The sequence below is a fragment of the Poecilia reticulata genome, linkage group LG12 (genome assembly GCF_000633615.1).
Source record: "Poecilia reticulata strain Guanapo linkage group LG12, Guppy_female_1.0+MT, whole genome shotgun sequence".
NCBI lineage: Eukaryota > Metazoa > Chordata > Actinopteri > Cyprinodontiformes > Poeciliidae > Poecilia > Poecilia reticulata.
In genome coordinates, this window is record NC_024342.1 from 15820004 (window position 1) to 15832091 (window position 12088).

At 38.4% G+C, this 12088-nt stretch overlaps 1 protein-coding gene across 1 annotated transcript in view; it reads left to right on the top strand.

The window, feature by feature from the left end:
* Positions 1-156: 156 nt before the first annotated feature.
* Positions 157-12088, top strand: part of antxr1b (ANTXR cell adhesion molecule 1b) — an 18999-nt gene continuing 7067 nt past the window's right edge. Inside the window, exons 1-15 of the mRNA XM_008424143.2 lie at positions 157-436; positions 3054-3125; positions 3204-3275; positions 3357-3438; positions 3517-3550; positions 3705-3784; positions 3878-3946; positions 4031-4111; positions 4186-4246; positions 5734-5832; positions 7295-7364; positions 7855-7933; positions 8168-8263; positions 8376-8417; positions 8491-8583. Of these exons, the coding sequence (XP_008422365.1) occupies positions 282-436; positions 3054-3125; positions 3204-3275; positions 3357-3438; positions 3517-3550; positions 3705-3784; positions 3878-3946; positions 4031-4111; positions 4186-4246; positions 5734-5832; positions 7295-7364; positions 7855-7933; positions 8168-8263; positions 8376-8417; positions 8491-8583 (1185 nt within the window). The 5' untranslated portion in view covers positions 157-281. The remainder of the gene's footprint in view (positions 437-3053; positions 3126-3203; positions 3276-3356; positions 3439-3516; positions 3551-3704; positions 3785-3877; positions 3947-4030; positions 4112-4185; positions 4247-5733; positions 5833-7294; positions 7365-7854; positions 7934-8167; positions 8264-8375; positions 8418-8490; positions 8584-12088) is intronic.

Here is a 12088-nt window from a genome sequence, read left to right on the forward strand (position 1 = left end):
TGATTTTTTTTTTCTGTTTTTGCAGAAACCTTTGATGCAAATGGAAGAAAGAGGGAGCCAGAGACCCAGTCCCACTGGTTTCCATGGTCCTTTGCCAGCGTACATCTGCTGCTGCGGCAGAGATGGGACTCTAACTCAGAGGAGAACTTTATGCTTTGGAGATCAGTCTTCCCAGGATGCCTCTCCACACTTGAGCACCTTAAACGGGGAATATTTCAACTGGAGAATATTTGCTTTTACTCTCATTCAGGCCGAGTCAGGCCTGTCTTAAATTTGGAATCATGTCCCAGTCCTGGTGTGCGCAAGCCATACTGCGTGTGGAGCTGGGCATACTGGTGGCAGTCCTGGCGGTCAGCGGCATGGCACAGATATATGAAAGAAGGGAAGAAGGGTCGTCCTGCTATGGAGGATTTGATCTTTACTTTGTTCTAGACAAGTGAGTGCTTCTACTTTCGGATAATCTCAGGAGAAGTTTGGTGCATGAATCATCACAGTTTTTATTTGATGTCACAGGTGCAAAAGTTGTTGCTATAAAAAGCTACAGTTTCTAATTATAGTTGGGCATGTAAATAAAGGGTTTGTGACTGCAATAAGTGAACAGTGCGCACAAATGTGAACAACTTGGAAGCACGTCTTTATACTATACTTCTTATATTTGTGTTTAACCTAAATATTTTTATTTATTTATTTATTTATTTATTTTTTTACAGTTTACAAGATAATTTTCCATAACTTAGAGGCTGGAACTTACATGCAGCTTCAACAAAATTTAGTGGCTGCTTTTTCCTGGTTTATGAAGATAAACCTTTCTGAAACTTGCAACATACTTCCCTGCAATCTCCATAGAGCAAACTAATAGGTTTTGATGAATAACCTAAATTATTTATGAAAGAATCTTTCAAGTTCCAGTCACGTTATTCAGCTTGTTCCACTAAAGTTCTAGAAAAAAACCTAGTGAGACTCAGGAAGCAAATCTTACGATTCAGGAAAGTAAGTAGTAAGTTAGGTAAAGTTATACCTACTAAGTCCTGAAAGTAATCCCTAAATTTCGGGCAAGTAATCAGTAAATTCGATGAAAATTGCTAAAAAAAAAAAAAAAAAAAAAAAGATAAAATAAAGTATGTAGCAAATTTCCGAAAGTAACTTCTGAATTCTGGAAAAGTTTCTGAAAACTAACTCATAAGTTCATCAAATTCTGTGTTTTGAAAACGTTACCTCTGACTTTAAGATTTCTTAACACTCTGATATTATTTCAAGTTTACATTATGCTATGTTCTCTATTGTTTACAACAATTTTTTGAAAACCCTAAGTCTGCAATAAGGCATTTGTCACAGTTAGCTAATGTGCTGCTTCCAGTTGTCTTTCTATGTTGCTTGACTGCTAAAATAGGAATTTGAAATATGAATGAAATATTGGAATGCAATAAAAAATGGACAATTTTATGTTTTTCCTTAAAAGTTTTTATTTAGACAGTACGCAGACTTACATAACTGATGATTTATCCAAGTACATCCCCCTAATCTACTGATTTTTTTTCGAAATAAACCTGCTATCTTCTAAAGTGCTAATAAAATCCAGCAGCAGATTCCTAAGTCCTTTAAACACACGAGGGTTAAATCACAACAGGCGATTAAATTGTCACGGAGATAACATGACCTTTCAGAGCGGATCCTGTGTCACATGACCTGGTTTACATCTCTGGGTTTAACAGAGAAAACTGTTTTTTCATCTCGGACAATAAAACTCACTGCAGAGACTCGCGTTGTCAAACTGCAGACGTACTTTCCTGACAGGAGCAGCAGCGTTTCTCTCTGCGCTCTGGGCAGCAGAACCCTTGCACCATTAGAGCCAGATGTTCCAAAGATCCCTGGTTTTTGGCGGCGTCCCTCCACTTAGACTCACATCTCTGGATAAATGAAAACATAAGGACGAGAGGCTGCCCAGGGTAGGCGCTGGAGCCGCTCAGAGCTCCAAATTTCCATTTAATTACTGACGTCAATATAATACCCTGCATTTTTTGTTCACTTTTTTCTTTTTTTTACTTGCACCTGACATTAAAATGCAAAGCAAAAGAGAGCAACAGCTAAAATCTTGTGACTTTGGCTCTAGTTTGCTATTTTTTTGCGATAGCAACAGTGAAAGTTCATGAAATTATCCCACGGTTTATTTGTAATGTGTAAACAGATATGAATATAGACCTATTGTTCAGCTCTTTAGCCGTTGTGCAACATAATGTCGCTGTTGTTTGTGAAGAGTAATAAAAGGTTTGGTTAATTTTCTTTTGGAAATGAATTGGGTGACTTGGATCATCTTGCAGATCAGGTTTCAACTCCCTGGTTTTGTTTGTGTGGGTTTAGTCTTTGGTCTTTAAGTAGCTCACACTGTGGTTTCCATAAAGTGCTGTGTCATATCCAATTTTATAATTTATAAAATTGCCCAGAATGTTTTGTACTTTCTAGTTTTAATCAGTAGATCTCCACCTTGGCTGGATTTCCCCCCTGTATTTTAAAGAGCATCAAACTTGGTCTATCATATATTTTAGATCTGATGCTTCTTCTTAGGTCAAGTTTTTTCTTCTTTAAGTAGATTTTGTGCTGCCATGTTTCAGGACTGGACGGATAATTAATGAGAACAGAAACAGAAACACTCAGAAAACTCCACAACTTAGAAAGACCCTGAGAAAATATGGATATTTTCTTATTTGTTATAATTAACCATCTTGTTTTTCTGCAAATAATTAAATAATTTAATCTGAACTTTGGTCTAAACTACCAATCAGAGTCAAGCAACTGTCAAAATTCATTACAATGCATTCTACAGTGTTTGGTTGAGTAAACAGTTGGCTAACTACTTTAAAGTAATAATTTATTGAATAAATGATCAACTCTCAATAGTAACACCTCTGCAATTAAACTAATTGGAATATTTAATCGGTTTGTGCCTCATTTAACTTGTCAGTCTTTGAAAAAGTTTCAACTATTTGAATGTTTTGCGTCAGAAATATTCCCGTCTCTTATTTTTCTTTTTCTCTGCTCTGGACTTTGTGACTCAGGTCTGGCAGTGTGCAGTATTACTGGAACGAGATCTATTACTTCGTGGATCATCTCGCCCACAAGTTCATCAGGTTTGTGCGGAAAATCCAGCCAAATGAAATGTCACAGTTACCTTCTGTCATTTATTGTCTTTATTCTAAATGTCCCAGTCCTCAGCTGCGGATGTCTTTTATCGTCTTTTCCACTGAGGGACGGATCCTCATGCCGCTAACAGAGGACAGGTGGGACTCACAACAACACTCTGCTTTATGCGTCCGGCTCTGGTTTGAATTTTCGGCGTTTTCTTATTGTTTCCTAATCAGAGAGCAAATTCGAGAGGGACTGGAGGAGCTGCGCATGGTGCATCCAGGCGGAGACACCTTCATGCACAGAGGCTTTCAAAGGGTAAATAACTTGATAAACGTGTTGAATGGAAAAATCAAGTCCGAGTCAGAGGACTGACTTCAGATGTTTTCCTTTCAGGCCAGTGAGCAAATATACTATGGCACTGGGTATGGTGAGAGCACTTTTAAAATGGGAATTTCTCAATATTCAAGCATGTATCAGGACACAAAGAACCTGATGTCTACACAGAAAACTACCCTTTGGCTAAATTACATATTTTTCACATCTTAAACTCTTGATTTCTTCTTCTTCTTCTTCTTCTTAAGGCTACCGGACAGCTAGTGTTATCATTGCCCTGACAGATGGAGAGCTGAGGGAGAATCAGTTCGACCTGGCGGAAAGAGAGGTGAGGAAAATGACTCCGAGCTGAGGAGGAGGATGTTCCTGTTTTTCCTCTCATTTTTCAAATTGGACTTTAAAGTCTTGTCTAACCATTTAGGCTGGCAGAGCAAGGCAACTCGGTGCCACTGTGTACTGCGTTGGGGTGAAAGACTTCAACGAAACACAGGTGACTTCTGCCTGCCAGCTCATAAATGGATCAATACATTGTTAAATTGGAGTGACTTAAAGTGTTTGCTGCTTTAATTGACAGCTTTCCACCATAGCTGACAGTAAGGACCACGTATTCCCTGTGCATGATGGATTTCAAGCTCTGCAAGGAGTTATTGACTCGGTGCGCCACAATCCTGATTAGATCCTAGAAGAGCAAAATACAGAGTTTGTGATGTGATTAACTTCTTTTTTTAGATCTTGAAGAGATCCTGCATCGAGATCCTGGCTGTAGAGCCCTCAAGTATCTGTGAAGGAGGTGAGAAAAACAAAAACATAAAATGCTTTTTTTAAATTTTTATTATGAACATATACAGTTGGAGCCAGAAATTTACATACACTGAAAAAGTAAAACACAGAGATATTTTTTTTCTCACTGTCTGAAGTTAAATTAAACCAAACTTTTGTTGTTTTGGGTCAGTTAGAATTACCAAAATAATTTCTATTTACCAGAAAGGGCATTTTTTAGAGTGTGTGTGTGTGTTTTGTTTTTTCCCCCCAACTTTCTTCATACATTTGGTGAGAATCAGGGATAATTGTCTTTTCATAGAAAAGCTCTGGAAAAAATTAAAAGACCATTTAAAATGATCAGTTTCTCTGATTTTACTTTTTATAGGAATATTTTTGAGTTTTATTCTATGAACTTCTGACATGTCTCTGAAATTCCAAGCATTTAGTATTTGCAGAAAATGAGAAATGGTCAAAATAATAAAAAAGCTTCAAGTAATGCAAAGAAATCAAGTTCATATTCGTGTAGAAACAACAATACTAACATTTTAAATCAGGAAGGGTTCAGAAATCAATATTTGGTGGAAGAAACAGTTTGTTATCTTTAGATGTTGCTTCAATATTTCCACATAATGTTCTTTCCTCATGATCACATCTATATTATACAAAGCAGCAGTTCCTCCTGCAGCCAAACAGCCCCACAGCATGATGCTGCCACCAACATACTTGAAAGTTAGGATGCTACAAGAGTCTGTTGTTCCCGCAAAAGTAACAAAGGTGATCATGGCCAAACAGTTCCACTCTAGTTTCATCAGATCACAGGACATTTCTCCCAAAATGAGTGTCCTGCTCCATGTGTGCATCTGCAAAGCGGAGTCTGGCTGTTGATGTTTCTTTTAAAGCAATGGCTTCCTCCTCGCTGAAGAGCCCATGTCACCTCAGGACACGTTTCACGTGGATAATGATGCTCTTTGACTTGATCTGGGGTCTTTCTGCACATTTTAGACCAAAACACATTTACCTTTGGGTCACATAACCTCCTGCTCCTTCCTGAGTGTGATGACTGGACTTTTCCATAATGACTAAACTTGCATAAAATTGTTTAAACAGATAAATGTTCAAACATCCAGAAATTGTTCCTAAGGATGAACCAGGTTTTTGCTGCTGCACAAATTCTCTTCCTGACATCTCGGCTGGTTTCTTTTGATTTGATGTCAAACGAGAACACAGTGTGTTTTAGGTGTGGTCTTAAAATACGTCTACAGGTGATCTCTAATGTGTCTGTTGACCTATTTTTGCTTAAGATTTGATCCAAGTCATACAGACAATTATCTCTGATACTGATAAGATGTATGTTAAACTTCTGAATTTGAAGAAAGTTTCAAAAATGTTTTCTGGTATTTAGCTAAGAGATGTTTGATCAGCTTATTTAAACTTCTGGTTTTATTTACTCAAAAACGTTCACAGAGGTTATTTTTTCTTTTAGAAGAATATTTCTAATTTGCCATGTCCCTCCAGAAAACTTCCAGGTGTCTGTCAAAGGAAACGGTTTCCTTCACGCCAGAGACGTGCAGAAAGTCCTCTGCAGCTTCCGCATCAACGACACAGTGACTTTCAGTAAGTGCTGAACTTCTTTGGGATTTATCGCAAACTTATTTCAGTATAACTGTAAATATTTTTTTGTTAAATACTAAAACTGAGAGATAAAAAGCTTGAAAACAAAAACTATCTTCCTGCAGTGACTCATTCAAAGCCAAAGTATCTATAATTTTGGTAAATTTTATAAAAATGTTCTTCACTTTAAAAGATCTTATCATGCCTAATAACAGCTTGTAATGTGTTCAATTTTACTCTCGGCTCAGTTGTGGCTACAGTGCCACACAAAAGCAGTTGTTGCCCTTAGACGTTATGTTACAAACTCAAACTTTTCCGTATCTTACTGAGATTTTGTGTGTTGAATCAAACAAAATTTTCTAAAAATAAAAATCTCAAAGGTACCTTCTGGAGTTTTTCCACAAACAGATAACACATTTTTTGTGATATTTCTGACCATTCTTCTTTGCAAAATTGGTGAAGCTCAGTCAGATTAGATGGAGATTCAGTCAGACTGAATGTCCTGCTCCAGAGTCTCAGATGGATCTAAGCCTGGACTTTGACTGAACCATTTTATCCATCCTCTAGATCCCCTGCCCTGCATGTGTTAGGTTAACTAGGTTAACAGGCTTTTGCTGAGAAGGTTGTGCATTCATTTGAGTTAGGTGTGGTGCAGTGGAGACACACCTAAAATGTGAAGGACAAGGGATCAAGGTTAAAAATAACACATCTATTTTGTCCCATTGCAGCGCCGGTTATACGTTTATATTCATTGTCCTGCAGAAAGTTGATCCTCCACCTCATTCTCAAGTCTTTTATGACCTCTAAATGTTTAGAAACACAATTTAATCCAGATGTTTATTTAAGTATTCGACAAAAAAAAAAGAGACTGTCACTATAAATAGCAAGCTAAGTGTGGAAATACTAAGGATGAGTCAATAAAACTAAATAATAAACTCGATAATTGTTACCTAAAAGCACAGCCAATACTAAGTCTTAATCCTCGTTACATAATAGGCACTCTGATGTCTTTGACGCCAGTCTGTTGAACGCATTTTGACTCTCAGCATATGGATGGGCAGGGGCCAAAAATTCTTGGTGGGCCGCTGTGACGTTAGCCTTCCAGTTCTTTAGTCACCATCAGCGCCGTCGTTCTTTGCTTTGAATCGGCTGGTAAAGCACTCAGGACTTCTCAGATGTCTGCAGAGGAATGTGGAGCTCATCAGAAACCAGGGCTCTTTGCACACGCTAGACACTCGCTCAGCCAGGGTAAATAAGCCACAAACCCTCCCCTGCTTGCTTCAGTTTCCATCAGAACAGGAAGTCCAGAAATGTAATAACAAAAAAAAGAAAAAAGGATTGAAGCTTCTGTTTCAAGACGAGAAAAAAAATTTGAATTTGACTTTTCCTCTTCATCGCTGACCCATCCTGTGATTTTTTTTTAATCTCTTTGAGATTTAAATCTTCTTTTTTTCTGTTCCTGCAGTGGAAAGACCTTTGGTGGTGAGAGATACTTATCTTTTGTGTCCAGCTCCGGTTCTGGAGAGATTTGGAATGTAAGTGGGAATAATGTTCACAAGAAACACATATAGAGTAAAACAATAAGATGTAAAACAATAAGATATTATATGTGGCGCACCGAGTCACTGCTTGTGCTCGAATTTTTGTTTATGCATGCTCATTAATGACACCATGAAGCTGACTCACCTCTACTTTAATCTAAAGCAGAGTTTAGCAAATTGTGAACAGAAAAACAGCTTAAAATTTTAAAAAAGGATAGAAAAAGGCTAACTTAGCTTCTCTGCTGAAATACATGGATCAGGGAATTAGATTTTGTGTGACATTCCCAACACATGCAGCTTAAAATATGCATTAATCGTGATACCGAAACAATGCCTGGGATCAGAGAGAAACATACCACGATTTAACCCTCCTGCAGAAATGAAAATAAACTAATTAGATGACAAGTATAGCACACAAATGCATTCATTTGGTTTTGTTAAGTGGATCCTTTCATTCATTGATGGAAATCTTCCCTTTTTCCAGGTCAGCCTCTCTCCATGTCAGCATGAATAACGGCCTCAGCTTCATATCCAGCTCTGTCACAATTACTGCCATCACCTGTGTAAGTACAAAAGAAACAAAACTGGTTCAGATCATTACCTTCTGGTTAGATGTGAACAACAAACATCAGCTACGCAGTGGACTTCTCCCCAGTCTTTACTCTGATTTTTTTTTAATTCTTGTATAATTGTTGTTTTTGTTCCATATCACGTTTACTTGACGTAAAGTCTTGTCATTTGTTTAACTGTTAAGAATCAAAAGCACTGCAAAGTGAAAATTGAAATCTTCTTTGCAGTCCGACGGGACCTTTGTGGGGATCGCGTTGCTCATCCTGCTGCTCTTGTTCACCGTTATTCTGCTGTGGTGGTTCTGGCCTCTCTGCTGCACCGTGGTATGAAAATAGCCAAGAATAAAAGGACATAAACGGATTTGCTTTTGCAATCAGCCGAATGCTCCATTAATTAATTTTTACATGCTAAAGTAACGGTTTTAACTCGTTGCAGGTTATTCATGAGCCACCTCCTCCTGTGATTGAAGACCTCTCCGTAGGTTGATTTCATTTACACATTTAAGTCACAATTAAATTCATTCATTTTAAGTGTCTAAAACACTGTTTAGGATGACGAAGACGGTTTTCCAAAGAAGAGGTGGCCCACTGTGGACGCGTCGTACTACGGTGGCCGTGGAGTCGGGGGAATTAAGAGAATGGAGGTAAAAAATGTTGAAAATAACAACACACGTCTATATAATATGAGAACTCCTTCTGCCTCGCTGTTTAATTACCCAACAACAGCAAGTGATGTGGTTGAATGGTAAAGACATTACAGTTTTAAGTGTGATGTCAGGAAAAGTGGGTCGTTATGTGGCTTCACAGTTTTAAAACCGGTCACGATTGTATATATTGTGAAAAAATTGGTCAATTTAGTCCATTTTAGATGTTATGAGACCAAAATAGTCCCAACATAAAGAACCGGCGAGCTGTTTCTTCTCCTTTTATTCGTCCACCGAGGAGGCGGCCTGTCTGCAGGACCTCACTCAACCCGCCCAGGCGAGCTCCTGTAAAGTCTGTATAGTGCTGGAACACTGAGAGTCTGTAGAGGAGGAGGCCATTTCCTGCCTTTTCCTGCCTTTGCTAACACAAAGATTAAAGCAACAAAAAATGTCTACAGATGTGGTAAAAAACAAAAGAGAGATTTTTTTTGTCTCATCTTTTTAAAAATCAAATTTCTTGTTTCAGATTATCAATCAAATGTTGGACAAATTTAACGAGAGGAAATAACTAAACCAATCTGGCTAGAGTGAAAACGTTCATAGCTGTCAACGTATATTAATGTCATGTAGGTAATTAATCACTCTCTATGAAATTAGGATCTAGTTCTTTAATTAAATAATAATTAAACAGAATAATTGAATATGTTATTCATTTTATAACCATTTATTTATGTAAAAATAACACGAAGACAAACATAAATAAATGAGATAAATTCTACACTAGTTTTGAATAAAAGCTTTGAGACGTAAAGTTTATCGCTCTCTCAAGAGTTTAACTTTAGGGCCTTTCTCACAGAATATTTGTCCCAAAGTCGCTCTGCTCAGCTACTGCGGAAATCTTAACACGACAGATTTGCTTTTGCCCAAAATGTTCTTGGTCTGGTTTGTTTCGGTGTGTCTTTTGGGAGTCCCTCACTCTGAATCCCTTTGAGACTGAATGGGACACAAAGAAAGTAAGAAAACAGGAAAACATCTAGTCGGCCTGGTAAATCGTCATGGTGATGCTGTCAGACTGCTCGTCTTTTCTGAGGTCTGGATGTCCTGGAAATGACATCAAGTCATTTATAATCTGGAGAATCAATTTAAAATTGATCCAGATCCAACAACACTGGAATATTGTGAAAAATTGTTGCACATAAAAGAGGAGGTAATGGTGAAACATTTTTTCCCCTCTTTCCTCAATGAGCTTTCTTCGACAAAATGTTGACTTCCTTCACAACATCTGAGAGGCAGAACTGCAGCTGGAAAGTGTCAACAAGAACCCTGGTGGGTTTTACCTGTTAGTGGTTTGTTGGTCACTTGGACTTGCCGGTCATCGTTGAACCTGCAGTTATTTAGTCTGTCCTGTGTTCGTCCATCACTGTGCGGTTTGGCTCATCCGGCAACAATTATGTCTGGAGGATCATCATGGCTGACACTCCATCCATCCAGGACCTTTACAGATCTAGAGTCAGGAAAAGAGCAGCTCCGTAACATCTCTGCAGACCACACACATCCTGGATACAAACTGTTTCAACGTTTATCTTCAGGTGAGCCGTTTCCAAAAATCAGGCGCCAGAGAAGCTGCGTTTCCATTTCAACTGTGTGCAATACTTAATCCACAAATGTAAAAAAAAAACAAGATTTTACAATTGCAGTCTTTCCATTAAAAAAGAAATACAATTAAAATCACTTGTGAATAAGTTTGTTCTCTTGAGAAGTCATTAAAAAGTATGCCACGCAATCATCCTCCAATTACTTTATTTTTACATTGGCTGTATGTTCTGCTAACACATTTCCTGTTTGTTACAGATTTGAAAATTAAATGTCTTCCCATCTGTTTATTATCTAGCAGCATATGTACTTCAGCTGAGAGAGAAACTAAATACAAACCCAACAAAGAAAGACAGAACAATCCGCGGCAGAATAATCGCAAAAGTAACGAAAAGAGGACACAAGTGAAAAGATGGAGTAAAACATTCCACGTTCAGACTCCTTGATGCGGTGTTCAATGTTGTTCATAATGCTTAAATTACCAACGTTAAATCAAAACTGGCTTCACATTCACAGATGAAACACGTGGCAGTCTTTACCTCAATCCTCAGCGTGCAGGAAGCAAAAGATGAAAGGTGGGAATGAGATCAAACAGAAGAACAATAAAGCTGCCGTCATGGAGTTCAGCACTCAGGTCCATGCTGCATGAAACCGAGTCACTTTGTTGTTGTGACCGGCACAGAGAGCTAGACTGAGGCCATCTGGACAACAAACACCACTGAAATGTTTGCAAGGAGATGAAAAGTTTTACTGGTCTGAGATGCTGATTTAGCTTATCTTTTTTTTTTTTTGCTGAACAGTTTGACATAAAAAAAATTAAAAAAAAAACCTCTTTGAGAAAGAGCAGCGGTAAGGAGAGAGACTGAAGGAACTCTGCCTCCCTTGTGTGTGTCTGATAAATCATGCAGAAGCAGGATTATGTCTGCCTCCATCGGGACGGTTCGCTCAAAAAGAAAGACGCTCTTCATTCAGCGAGCAAAGCTCTGGAGTCAAACAACTCCAAACACTAAAATGGAAAGTATGCAGAGCTTCATTTATGTGCTCTTTCTGCCAAGTCAAAGCATCTGTGGCTTTTTGTGTGGTAGCTGAAAGGGAGTGAATTTGACTAATGAACTTCCAAGGCTGTGTTGACAGCGCTGGCTTAGCTTGTTAAATTCAGGCTCACTCTTGACATGTTAGCCTCCTTTGCATCAAGGTAAAGGCGAACGCTGAAAAGAATTGAGACGAGACATTCGGGAAGTTTGGCAAGGTAGCCCGTTTATGCTAGTTGCTTCTCTGTTTAACATCAGCTGTGAAATAAAGTTAGTGTCGAGGAAAAATCACACATTTGAAACAATTCCATGGAAATTCGCAGAAACAAAGGACTGCCTGCTTATGTTTTGACTTGTGGATTTCAGCAGAAATGGTTTAATTAAAACCTTGCAGGACTTTGAATGGTTTCTATGGAACAAAGCAACATGACACAGCAGCAGTGGTTTCATGCAACAGTGATGCCTGAGTTCAATTACAGCTTCTCCGACCCCAAAGGTTTTTCACCAGCCTTTATCCTCTTTTCCTATAATCGGCTGATTTAATTATTAAAGATACTCTGTTTTCTCAAGACTGAAAATACTCTGAGAAAACAGAGTATCTTCAGTCAGAGGCTTCTTCAGATTTGCTGTAATGCAGACTGCTACAGGAGACCTTCCACCTTCAATAACTCTTTGAAGAATCTGAATTAATGAGCTACAACAACATTTAATTTCCCTCTGGGATTAATAAAGCCTTCTTTTATTTTAGAATTGTAATATTATAATTTGTTCTGTCTGCCTCTTTAATTATCCATCCATCCATCCATTTTCTGCTGCTTATCCGGGGTCGGGTCGCGGGGGCAGCAGCTTCAGAAGGGAGGCCCAGACTTCCCTCTCCCCAG